The sequence below is a fragment of the Sus scrofa genome, chromosome X, assembly GCF_000003025.6.
Source record: "Sus scrofa isolate TJ Tabasco breed Duroc chromosome X, Sscrofa11.1, whole genome shotgun sequence".
In the NCBI taxonomy this organism is placed as follows: Eukaryota; Metazoa; Chordata; class Mammalia; order Artiodactyla; family Suidae; genus Sus; species Sus scrofa.
This window is the reverse complement of record NC_010461.5, coordinates 40,172,286-40,185,258: the sequence shown is the minus strand read 5'-3', so window position 1 is coordinate 40,185,258 and position 12,973 is coordinate 40,172,286. Positions and strand designations below refer to the sequence as shown.

The 12,973-nt window shown below is 51.4% G+C and overlaps 1 protein-coding gene across 1 annotated transcript in view; it reads left to right on the top strand.

The window, feature by feature from the left end:
* The window catches only part of CXHXorf36 (chromosome X CXorf36 homolog), a 43,723-nt gene extending 37,753 nt beyond the window's left edge, over positions 1–5,970 (top strand). Inside the window, exons 5-6 of the mRNA XM_013986078.2 lie at positions 244–532; positions 1,984–5,970. Coding sequence (XP_013841532.2) covers positions 244–532; positions 1,984–2,324 — 630 coding nt within the window. The 3' untranslated portion in view covers positions 2,325–5,970. The remainder of the gene's footprint in view (positions 1–243; positions 533–1,983) is intronic.

Below are 12,973 nucleotides of genomic sequence, written 5' to 3'. Positions count from 1 at the left end.
AAAAGACAATAAATAAATAAATAACAGAATTAAAAGGCGGTGGGGGTGGAGGTGGGGGAGGAGGGTATCGCCGTGCTCCAGGAGGGGTGAACGAGGTTTAAGGGATGCTTTGCTGGTGTGTCTTGGGACGGGGGGTGCCTGTGTAAGGCTGATCTCTCTGTCTGCTCCTGGTGGGAGTCAGAGCGCTGCCTCCAAGAGTTTTCCTCTCTAATCCTCTAATGCCTCCTCTGCTCGGCTTGGCAGATCTTCCCGGGCGCCGAGGGCTGGCCGCTGCCCAAGTACCTGGGCTCCTGTGGCCGATTTCTGGTGAGCACCAGCACCAGCCCGCTCCAGGAGTTCTATGGTGCACCCCCTGACCAGGCGGCCGACCTAGCCTACCAGCTCCTGGGCGTCCTGGAGTCTCTAAGGAGCAACGATCTGAACTACTTCTTCTACTTCACCCACGTGGACGCCAGCATGTTTGGCATCTTCAACAACGGGCATCTGTTCATCCGAGATGCCAGCACGCTGGGCGTCATCGACAGGCAGGAAGGTACCCAGCATGGGCCTGGCCAAGCAGCTGTCACAGGGGAACAGGAGCTAGGGAGGGGTGACCAGGGGGTGGCACTCCTGGGCCTTGCGGGTCTGCATGTGTAGTAGAGCAGCCCGAGTTCGGGGACTGTTGGCTGTCTTGTAAACTGCCCCTCTCGCCCTGTTGAGTCTCTGCTCCCAAGGAGAACTGAACTTGACCTTGTCCATGGCCAGGGGAGGGGGCATTTTGCCTCATGGCATGGCCCCAACTCCACCCTCCTAGGGCACTGCTGCTGCCGATTGGGTCTGTGGGGCTCAGGGACCTGCACTGTCCCTCCTCACACACGGCCACGCCCAGAACCATCTCCCCCATCATCAGAGCCTTTCTTTTTTTTTTTTTTTTTTTGTCTTTTTGGGGCCACACCCGCGGCACATGGAGGTTCCCAGGCTAGGGGTCGAATCCGAGCCACAGCTGCTGGACTACGCCAGAGCCACAGCAACTCAGGATCCGAGCCACGTCTGCGACCTACACCACAGGTCACAGCAACACCAGATCCTTAACCCACTGAGCGAGGCCAGGGATTGAACCCGCAACCTCGTGGTTCCTAGACGGATTTGTTAACCACTGAGCCATGACGGGAACTCCTAGAGCCCTTCTCATCCAATGCTTTTAGCCTTTATCTGAACCATCTGGCTGATTCACTGGCACATTTCACAATCCCTTTGGGCACCTGGGCTTTTTATTAAGTTTTCAAATTGGAAAAGCATGGCACCAAACAGGGTGTATGAGCGAATCATGTTTCTCACGGTGTGCACGGGCTCATCCAGGGTTCTAGAACCCTCCAAACATCCCAGTCTCTGCTGGGAACCAGATTTTTCCGAGCCCAATAATAAGACCGAGGGTTTTAACCTCTGATTTCTGATTTTGTTCATGTGAGAAGGCCTACAAAGAAAGGCCCATTAACCCACACTTAACTCATTTCCTGATTTGCCTTTAGTACGAAGAGTCACATTAGAAGAAATGGGGCTGATTCTAGAGTATTCGGGACACGTAAGCCACTGAACGTCAGGCCCACGACCACCGGTTGAATTCACATCCTGGACGGCTTGGTCTTTCCCCCAACTTTGTATTTAAAAGGGGCAAATGAAACCTGTCCTGGGACTTACTTGAGTTCTGTAAATCAGTCATAATCTTGGGAGCATCGCCATACACCTGTGAGCCCTATAATTTGAAGCCCGAGTTCTGGAAACTTCCATGCCCAGGCCTCATCTCGTTGGAGCAGAGAGACCCCTGCCCCAGCCTCACCCCTCCCAGGTTCTCAGCAGGGGCCCTGGTGTTCCTGAGCCCTCAACCTCCCTTGGCTGGAGGGGCTGGCCGCCTGAAGCCCTTTGCCCAGCCAGTCTAATTCGTGCCCCCCCCCCCCCCCAGAACTCAGGCCGTAGGGCGTATAATAGCCTCCGTCTCTCTTGCAGGCAGCCAAGTAGCCGCCTGGACAGGAGAGAGTAAAGACATCTTTAGCTGCCTGGTCTCTGGCTGCCAGGCTGAGCTGCCCTCCTGCGACGCCATCCCCGAGAAGCAGAGCCTGGTGCTGGTGTGCGGGCAGGTGCTGCCCGCCCTTCTCCGGGCCAAGTTCCCGTCCCCGGTGCAGGAGGAGATAGACGCCGCGCTCGCTCATTGTGGGGAGGGGGCCCGGCCAGACCCTGAGGTCCTGGGGGCCGCCAGCCGGCTGAAGGACATCTTGAGGCCCCTGAGAACCTGCGACCCCAGATTTGCCTACCGCTACCCGGACTGCAAGTATAATGAGAAGTTCTGAGGCATCTTGCTGGCCTCGGGGGACCACATCCTTGGCCTCCCATTGCAGCGCCCTTTTAGACGTTGGGAGAAGGGCCCATTCCTTTCCCAGGGATGGAGGAACACGCCATCGATAGGGTGGCATGACCCCCATCCCACTCCCACCCCCAGCCCTGGCTGGGCCGTCACGGAAGAGCTCACGGCGGGGCATCGGCGGACTGGGGTGTGGCCCCTCGGCCTTGTTGAGCCTCCGTTTTCTCTCTTCAGCACCAGACTCTTGAGTTAATGAAACAAGACAGAGATGTGAACGGTCAGGAATCCATTCTGACTCCTCCCAGCCCAGGTCGTTACAGAGAATGTTCCAGAAGCATGCCCAGGCAGGGCCAATGAGACAGAGCCTGGGGAAGTCAGAAGGCTGGCATGGAGGAAAGACTGCAGGAAGGTGAGGCCCCTGGCCAGTAGCATGTTAGCCTTGGACAAGGGGAGCGCCCTTTCCTACTCCTGCGCCCTTGCCCTGCCCCGCTCCCCACACCGCCATGGGGTGAGGAGACTGCAGGTCAAGGGAACACACGGACAGAAGGTACCTCTGTTCCAGGGGTGCCCAGAGACATTTCATGGTGTGGGAAGAAGTCAGGAGTAAAAAGGGAAGATGGGGGCGGGGCGGGGCTGAGACGCAGGTGTCAGGACAGGATTACATGGGCAAGGATTGTAGGAAGGAGGATGCTTGCGTGGAAGGGAGGGAGAAAGGAGCCAGGGCCGCCCAGAAGCTCCATACGAGCCTGCCTGACCCCCCCGAGTGAGGGTGAGGAGGTCAGGTGGGAGCATCCTAGACTGCCGTCCAGGCAACCCAAGTCCATCAGCGTGTCCTCGAGGCAAAGCCAGCCAGCAGAGGAACCAAGAATACATGGCCCCTGTATTCCAGCCTCAGGGACCAGCCCGGAGGGAAGTGTGGCCTCAGCCCCACCAGCCACAAAACCAGATTTCAAAGCACCCCACGGGGCATTTAGCCAGCTCTGCTCCCTGGAGCAGGAGGTCTGTGAGTAGAACATTCTCGCTATAGCCACAGCTGGGGACCAGGGCCAGCTCTCTCCACACGGCCTCCAGGGCAGGACTCTAAGGAGTCTGAGAATTTTCATTCAAACTTGGCCTTAGAGGTCATTCTAAAAATATTTTTTTTCAAGGTCAGCCAACAGAATATATTTTATTCAGCAGTGTGTGTGTTTGGGACTTTCCAAATAGTGAGCCATGTGGTAAGTGGGTCTCCATGTAAACTGCCTGGGCCCCTCAAACATGAAGTGGGGGCTCCTTGGACCTTCACCCAGCCTCCCTGCCAGCTCTACCCCCCCAGGGCCCTCTCAGTTGGCCCCCTCTTTTCTACCTCTGAATCACCACCTATAAGGTCAGAATGCCTGGCTTAACAGGCTTCATGCTGCTGACAGGGGAAACTGAGGCCCAGGGAGGAAAAGCGGTTTGCTGGGATAGTTCTAGAACTCCTGCTACTAGTCCAGACTCCTCTTACCTTCCCCTTCAGCCTCCATCCTGCCCGGTTCTGGTCTCTTCACTCACATTTAAAGATGAGCCAAGAAAAGTCCTATTTTGTGGTACACTACGTTGCTGTTGGGGCTTCCCTTTTGACCTCTCCAGGCACTACTTCCGGGGCAACCGTGACAGTGAGGTTGCCAGGCCAAGTTTCTGGAAGGGCATGCTTGGGCTGCCTGAGAGTCTTTGGTCTGGAGGGTGAGGACTGACCACCCTTCCCAACCTGTTGTTTTTGTCCAGTGAAACTGATCTTAGACCTCCTGCCTTCTCTGTCTCTGAGTGGATACATTTCTATTGTTTTAAGACCCTCACTTCGGGGTCATTTGTTACAGCAGCCACAGGAAACAAACACATACTCTGAACTCTTAGTGTCTGCTTCCAGAGAACCCAACTTGAAATACTCCTCAACTCCAGTCTCTTGTGATGGATTCAAAAGCCAGACCCACCAGGAAGGAGTGTGTTATGTACCCAGACCCGGGAATGAGGCTTGCACGGTTGCGTTCCTCCACTTGCTAAGTCCCAGGCCTCATTTAAGACCCAAGCACTCCCTTGACCGGAAGCTTTTCCTAACAGCCCAGCCCCTCAGCGAGCTCTCTCCAAATCCCACCTCTGTACCCCTGAACCCCAGGTCTGCACCCATTTGAGGCTTATCCCAAGGATATTCCAGAGAGATCTGTGCCCCTCCTTCCCAGCCAGTTGGGAGCTCCCTGAGGATGGCAGTGGCACAGGGCCACTTTGTGTTCCCCATGGCAGCCAGCACAGGGCTGGGCACAGAGTAGGTGCTCAGAAAATGATCGGGCTGAGAACGTGTTCTTCAACCTTTTTTTTTTTCTTCCTTGTCTTTTCTAAGGCCACACCCGCAGCGTATGGAGGTTCCCAGGCTAGGGGTCTAATGGGAGCTGTAGCCGCCAGCCTATGCCAGAGCCACCGCAACGTGGGATCCGAGCTACATCTACGACCTACATACACCACAGCTCACGGCAACGCTGGATCCTGAACTCACAGAGCGAGGCCAGGGATCGAACCCGTGACCTCATGGTTCCTAGTTGGATTCGTCAACCACTGAGCCATGACGGGAACTGCAGTGTTCTTCAATCCTTTTTTGTTTGGTGTTCTTCATATACCATGTGCTCCAGACTGTGTCCACCACAAAATTCACAGGTTGAAATCTTAACCCCCTGTGTGATGGCATCTGGAGGCAAAGACTTTGGGAGGTAACTAGGTCATGTGGGTGGGGCCCTCATGAATGGGGTTAGTGCCCTCAATAAGAGAGACTCCAGGGAGCTCGCCCACTCCTTCCACCACGTCAGGACACAGCAAGACAGTCCTGGCTATCAACCAAGAAGATTGCTCTCGCCAGATACTGAATCTGCCAGCGTGGCCATCTTGGACTTCCCAGCCACTGGAACTGTGGAAACTAAATGTTTGTACTTTATAAGCCACCCAGTCTGTGGTACTGATACAGCAGCCTGAGTGGACAAAGCATGGCATCCTTCCCCTCAACACCCAGGAGAGCAGTGAATCCACACTCAAGACAACGCCAGCCAGAACAAAATCATTGCATTGGGAGTTCCCATGATGGCTCAGCAGAAAGGAATCTGACTAGTATTCATGGGAATGCAGGTTCGCTCCCTGGCCTCACCCAGTGGGTTAAGGATCCAGCATGGCTGTGAACTGTGGTGTAGGTCACAGACACGGCTCGGATCTGTTGTGGCTGCGGCTGTGGTGTAGGCCGGCAGCTGCATCTCTGATTCGACTCCTAGCCTGGAAACTTCCATATGCCACAGGCACGGCCCTCCATAAAAGGCAAAAAAAAAAAAAAAAAAAAATGGTCTTACCATATTCTCAGTCCCCTGGAGTCTGATTGGAGGCATTAGAGTGTTTTTTTCTGAGTTTTACTGGCCCCTGTCCTTTTGGCTGCAGGACTAGCTACATAATTTGTGGGGCCCAGTGCAAAATGAAAATGTGAGAATTGCGGCATGGGGCCAGCCATGCCTTAAATTAAGCACAGGTCCCATGCGACTGAATAGGTCACATGCTCACAAAGCCAGCCCTGGGTGCCTGAGAGGACTAATTAACCTCCACGTAGAGGGTTCTTGGGGTTTTCTGGGGTCTCACTTGACCTGCACAACCAAGGGGAGTAGCTGAGGAACCCGAGGTGATATATAAACTACTTAATAACCACCAGGGCAAAGAAATGGACATAGAACAGACTCCACTGGTGGCAGCTATCAGGTCGGTGTCCCTACAGCCCTGTGGTCAAGTCCCACTTTTCAGAATGTGGAGACTGCTCCCAGCAATTTGTTCAAAATGCCAATTTTTAGGTCTCCTGCTTTCCCAGTCCTCCCCTGTAGCATCTGACTTCTGCCTGTCTCTGATTGCATGAGCCTGAACGGAGATGTAAAAAGAAATACTTTGTTGGACTTGTGTTCATTTTGGAAAGATCTAGAGCCCAAATATTTTTGTTGGACTTGTGTTCATTTTGGAAAGATCTAGAGCCCCAGAAGCCGGCAGACCTGCTTTCAAATCATGACTCTGCCAGTTACTGTGTAACCTTGGGCAGGTTGCTTAACCTCTCTGAATCTCACTTTCTTCATCCATAAAATGGTGAGAAAAAGATTTACCCTCACAGAGTTATTGGTCTGTTTAAATAATACACTGTCTCTTGGAGTTCCATTTGTGACTCAGCGGGTTACGAACCCTACTTGGATCCGTGAGGATGCGGGTTCCATGCCTTGCTCAGTGGGTGAAGGATCCGGCGTTGCCGTGAGCTGTGCTGTAGGTCGCAGATGTGATGTGGTCCGGATCTGGCGTGGCTGTGGCTGTGGTGTAGGCCGGCGGCTGCAGCTCGGATTCGACCCTTAGCCTGGGAACGTCCGTATGCTGCAGGTGCAGCCTAAAAAAGCTATAAAAAAGGGAGGGGGGAGAAATACAGTCTCTCAAGAGCCTGGCACACACGGGCATTCTAGATTTGATGGTAAATGGAGGGAAGGAGCAGAGGGCTATCTGGCAGAAAGTGCTCTACAGCCAAGGTGAGTGCTGCAGCCGTTTGGGAGGGACCCCGATCCCTGGCCCAAGACTCAGAAGAACCTCCAGGTTGCTGCAGGCTGCGAGATAGTCTGAGACTGGGGCCATTTCTCTTCCCTCCCCATATCCAGACTCTGAGCTGATCACGAAAGGCAGCTGGGCAGCCCCTGCATTCGCCAGCCCAGCCTGGCCCTCCCTCAGGCTCAGAAGGGAATCCTTTTCAGGCAGGATACGTGGGGGGCCTCGAGATGTCCATTCACACTCAGTATCCAGGCGCCCCAAGTATCCATCTTGGCCCGTCGAAAGCTCCAGGCTCCCTGCCTGTGCGTGGTGATGTGGCTTTTCTGCCCACTCCAGGCCTGTCGCCCACAGATATTGGCACAGCTGCACTCAGGTGCACACAAGCATACTCCAGTATGTCCCCAGCTCTTTGGGTCCTTGTTTAAAATCGGTTGCAGCTGCGGGCTGTGCAGGGGTGGGTCAACACCCACACAGGGGGCTCTCGAAATGTGCAGATAGAATAAAACCCTCCAAGAAGGCAACCTAGAGGAAGAGGCCAGCCAAGGGGAGCTGAGCAACCAGTTCAAGTGGCTTTAGAGAAGCAGACGAGGAGAGGGAGCACCCCCAGCCCACTAGGGTGACCAGGGCATAGTCTGAGGCTTGAGCTGTCTGTGGTGGCGGTGGTGCAGCTGCACAGAGGGAGCAGCGGCTCTGGCAGCAGACTTGTTGGTCTGCCTGCAGATCCTGCGCCAGCTCCTCTAGCAAAAGGCAGCTCGTGGGGCTTATTTATTGCAGTGTTGTTTGTCATTGCAAATACTGGAAACAACCTAAATGCCCGCACATGAGAGAATGTTTGCATGAACTGCAGTGCATCCACACAACGGAGTGCTGTGCAGCCCTCCAAACGAATAAAGGAGATCTCTCGGAGTTGATATGGAATTGATTTGTAAGATGACAAATTAAGTACAAATTAAGATTTGTAATTTGACAGTGACGTGAGAAAAAAAAAGCAAAGCACACAAGAGTATTTCTCAGATGCTACCTTTCATGTAAGAAAGAAGGAAATATTGAGTTCCCTGGTGGCCTAGCAGTTAAGGATCTGGCATCATCACTGCTGTGGCTCTGGTGGCTGCTGTGGCGCAGGTTCAATCCCTGGCCCAGGAATCTCCACATGATGCAGGTGCAATCAAAAAAAAAAAAAAGAGAGAGAGAGAGAGATAACACACCTGTGTATCCATTCACCTGAGATGCAAAAAATATATATGTGTGTGGAATAAAGAATACACCAGAAGCTAAGGAGATACCTACAGGGGGTGGGTGTCAATGGGGTGGGGGAAAAAAGAGGAATGGGGGTGGGACTGGGGGATGAGGAAGGGGGAATCTTTTCTGAGTCTACCTTTTTGCACAAACCTGACTCTTAGAACTATGGGAATGCCTCGCCTGACCTACAACTAAATAACGAAGGTCAAACAGGATACAGGTTGAACTAAAATGAAATACAAACCATAACAGATGGGCCCAACTCAATTACAAATGAGTAAAATTGCTACGCAGAGGAAATAATCTAAGTAACATGAAAGTAAGACTTTTTTTTTTTTTTTTTTTTTTTTTTTTGCTTTTTAGGGCCACATCCGCAGCATATGGAGGTCCCAGGCTAGGGGTCCAATCGGAGCTACAGCTGCCGGCCTACACCACAGCCACAGCAACGCAGGATCTGAGCTGCATCTGCGACCTACACCACAGCTCATGGCAACGCCGGATCCTTAACCCACTGAGCGAGGCCAGGGATCAAACCCATAGCTCATGGTTCCTAATCAGATTCGTTTCCACTGCACCATGATGAGAACTCCCAAAGTAAGTCTTTTGACTACATGGTATAAGACTAAAAACAAAAAGAACTGCGAACACACTTTCAAATGGCTAATTTTATATTATGTGGATTTCACCTCAGTTTAAAAGGAGAGAGGAAAGAGGAACCATCTACAAAAATTGTGCTCTAGGAGTTCCCGTCGTGGCACAGTGGTTAACGAATCTGACTAGGAACCATGAGGTTGCGGGTTCGATCCCTGGCCTCGCTCAGTGGGTTAAGGATCCGCCAGTGCCGTGAGCTGTGGTGTGGGTCGCAGACGTGGCTCAGATCTGGTGTTGCTGTGGCTATGGTGTAGGCCGGCAGCTGCAGCTCCGATTCGACCCCTAGCCTGGGAACCTCCATATGCTGCCGGTGCAGCCTAGAAAGAAAGAGAGAGAGAGAGAGAGAGAGGGAGGGAGGGAGAGAAAGGAAGAAAGAAAGAAAGATATTTCCTAGCTCTGAAAAAAAGAAAGAAAGAAAAAGGAAGGAAGGAAGGAAGGAAGGAAGAAATATATTTCCTAGCTCTGTCTCTGAGATGGCCTCTAAGCAGGAACACCCCAGGACCTAGTGCCTGGGTCTTGGTTTCTTCAGTAAAAGAAAAGAGCCCTTGGTAAGAGTGGCTGATTCTAAGATTAAGAACAGGGACAGTATAAGATGAACCTGGAATAATCTTGTGCTGCCAGAAAGGAGGGAGGTGCTCAAAAAATTGGAGGCATGTTAAAAAGACACAGGAGCCAGCTTGAAGGGGGCTGCCAGTAGCTAAATTGGGGACACTTTGAATATAAAATAAATAATGATATAACGGCTTATAACCCATAGAATAAAGTCAATTCTTAAGCGACCATACAGATAAAAATAAACATATAAATAAACAAATGGGGGAGGCAAGAGTTCTTCTTAGAGTAGAATTCCAATGAAAAAACATAGAAAAAATGATGGGAATGGAAAAATCACCACTGGGCAAACACCACGGTCTTAATTCCCACAGGCAAGAATCGTCTGCGGGGGAGTTCCCACTGCAGCAGATCAGGTGTAGGACATGGCATTGCTGCAGCCGTGGCCGAGCTCACAGCTGCAGCTTGGATTCGATCCCTGGCCCAGAACTTCCATGTGCCATGGGTATACCCCCCCCAAAGAAAATGGTCAATGGGGGCTAAAACTAGTAGATCCAAGTGTGAGAAAGGAGATGCTGGCATCACCTCAAAGTTATCTTGTCACTTACATACTCATTAATTATGAGGGGAAAAATAGTAAATTTACGCTGAAGAAACCTGGCAGACGATTTTAACCAAGTGGTCAAGGTCAGCATCACTGGTCGTAAGTCCCGTAGACACCATGTACCCTCTGCTATGAGGCACTGAGAAGGGCACAGCCTCCCTGTGGTGGTTACCTTGCCCAAAATGCCAAACCTCAACTGAATCCTGAGAGCACAGCAGACAGATTGAGGGACAAGCTGCAATTAGCCACGAGAGACTAAGAAAGACTAAATAACCATCACTTATTGGAAGAGATTAAGGAGACATAAGATCTACGTACAAGGTGCGGTCCTTGACTGCATCCTGGAGCGAGAAAAGAAACTCATGGACTTGGAGAACAGACTTGTGGTTGCCAAAGGGGAAGAGGAGGAAGTGGGATGGACTGGGAGGTTGGGGTTCATAGATGCAAACTATTGCCTTTGGAGTGGAGAAGCAATGGATCCTGCTGTGTAGCACTGGGAACTCTGTCTAGTCACTTGTGATGGAGCCTGATGGAGGATAAGGTGAGAAAAAGCATGTATATGTGTATGTGTGACTGGGTCACTTTGCTTGCTGTGTAGTAGAAAATTGACAGAACACTGTAAGCCAAGTGTAATGGAAAAAATAAAAATCATTTAAAAACCAAAACAAAAAGAAAAAAGTAAAAAAAAAAGGAGTTCCTGTTTTGGGTTCCAACTGGAACCATGAAGTTTCGGGTTGGATCCCTGGCCTCACTCAGTGGGTGAGGATCTGGCGTTGCCGTGAGCTATGGTGTAGGTCACAGATGTGGCTCGGATCCTGTGTTGCTGTGACTGTGGTGTAGGCCAGCGGCTGTAGCTCCGATTGGACCCCTAGCCTGGGAACCTCCATATGCTGCGGGTGTGGCCCAAAAAAAAAAGAGTCCAATTCCCCCTTCACTCCCCCCGACCCAACCTCTCCACCCCCAGCCATTTAGCTGAATCCATCGTTCCGCCTCCTGCCCCTACCTGGAGCTTCTCTCTGAAAAAATATCATGCTTTAGGGGGAATTGGGCCAAAAGCTAGTTAATATTACCATCATCAAAATAACACGTGTTTTTGTGTTTTTAAAATAATCCTACCTCAGGCAGACAGAATTTCAGGAAAAGAGGCAAGTCATGGAAACTTGATGAAAATATAATCCTCTCGAAAAGCAATTTGGCAACGTTCATCAGGAGCCTCCAAAAGGATTTCGCACTCTGCCCAATAATTTCACTTCTGGGACGCTATCCAAAGGAAGTAATCAAGAATGCAGAGCGATTTGTGCACAGACTGTTAAAAATCACGGATGGAACACTTGTAACCCCTACTAAAGTGAGAGTGAGTGGAATTTTTCATAGGCATAAACCACCACACAGGGGGAAATGAGAGAGGAGAAAAATAGAAACAAAATTTTGGAAGCTGGAAATCAAATAGCTTAGCAGGACCAAAAGAACTGAAGCCTAAGCGGGCAGCAGAGGATGCTGAGAAGGATCCCAACTGACACCGCAGCATCATTGGAAAGGTGGAGGAATTGATGGCTCTAGATCCCTCAGGAAGTGAGAGAGGAGGCTGAAACGAGGGTGAGTCTTAAAAGGCCATTTTAGGAAGCAATTTTGGAGTTTGCTGGTGGCCTAGGGGTTAAGGATGCAGCGTGGTCACTGCAGCCGCTTGGGTCACTGCTGAGGCGTGGGTTCTATGCCTGGCCCCGGGGCCGCGTGCGCATGGCCAAAAAAAGAGAGAAAAGCATTGGATGCCAGTCTCCCCCCCCCCCGCCCCCGCCCCTTCACAGCCAGGTAACGGCCCTTCGAGATCCAACCCATCAGAAGCTCCTGCCCAGGAGAGACTCAATCCCAGGGTTTTCAGGGACAGCAAAAAAACTAGGGCAGCAGGCCACACCGAAATCTGGGGGATCAAGGGCATGCGTGCACAGTGGCTGCCAGCTTCCTGCCCCCCTCTGCACTGACAGCCTGGCCTATCCCTCCCAGCAGGAGGACTGAAGAGGGAGCCTCCTGGGAAAAGGCTAAACTATCCCAATATCGGAAGCCCCTCAAGCAACCCTCCCGGCCATAAAACTGACAAAGCTGTCTCATAGGTGGCAAAACCCCACTGGCTGTTCAGAGCACCCAGTCGTCTTTTTAAACACCTCACTTCTTTTCTATTTTTTTTCCCCTGATACTCTTTTAAAATAAGTTAAGGCTTTCAGAAGAGTTGAAAGAATAGTACAAATAACTCGCATATAGGTGTTCCCGTTATGGCGCAGCAGAAATCAATCCAACTAGGAACCATGAGGATGCGGGTTCGATCCCTGGCCTCGCTCCGTGGGTTAAGGATCCGTTGTTGCCGTGAGCTGTGGTGGAGGTCGCAGACGCGGCTCATGTCCTGAGGTGCTGTGGCTGTGGTGTAGACCAGTGGCTGAGCTTCGATTCGAACTCCTAAGCCTGTGGCAATCCTTCCATAATGCCATGGATGTGGCCAAATAAGACAATCAGTCCACTCTGAAAATCAGGAGGTTAACATTGAAACAACACTATTATCTAACCACAAGCCTTATTCAAATTTTGTCAATTTCTCCAATAATGTCCTTCATAGAAACTCTTTTTCTGGCCCAGGATTCAATTTAGGATTATATATTGCTTTTCAGTGGCATGTCTCTCTAGTCTCCCTTAATCTGGAACAGTTTCTCAGTGTGTGTGTGTGTGTGTGTGTGTGTGTGTGTGTGTGTGTGTGTGAGATCACTTTGACACGTTTGAAGAGGAAATACTGGTTATTTTTCAGAATTTCCCTCAATTTGGATTTGTCTGTGTTCCCTCAAGATTCAATTTAGGGAGTTCCCGTTGTGGCTCGGTGGTAATGAACCCAACTAGCATCCATGAGGAGGCAGGTTCGATCCCTGGCCTCGCTCAGTGGGTCAAGGATCTGGCATTGCCATGAGCTGTGGTGTAGGTCGCAGATGCTGCTCAGATCCCTCATGGCTGTGGCTGTGGTGTAGGCCAGTGGGTACAGCTCCAATTTGACCCCTAGC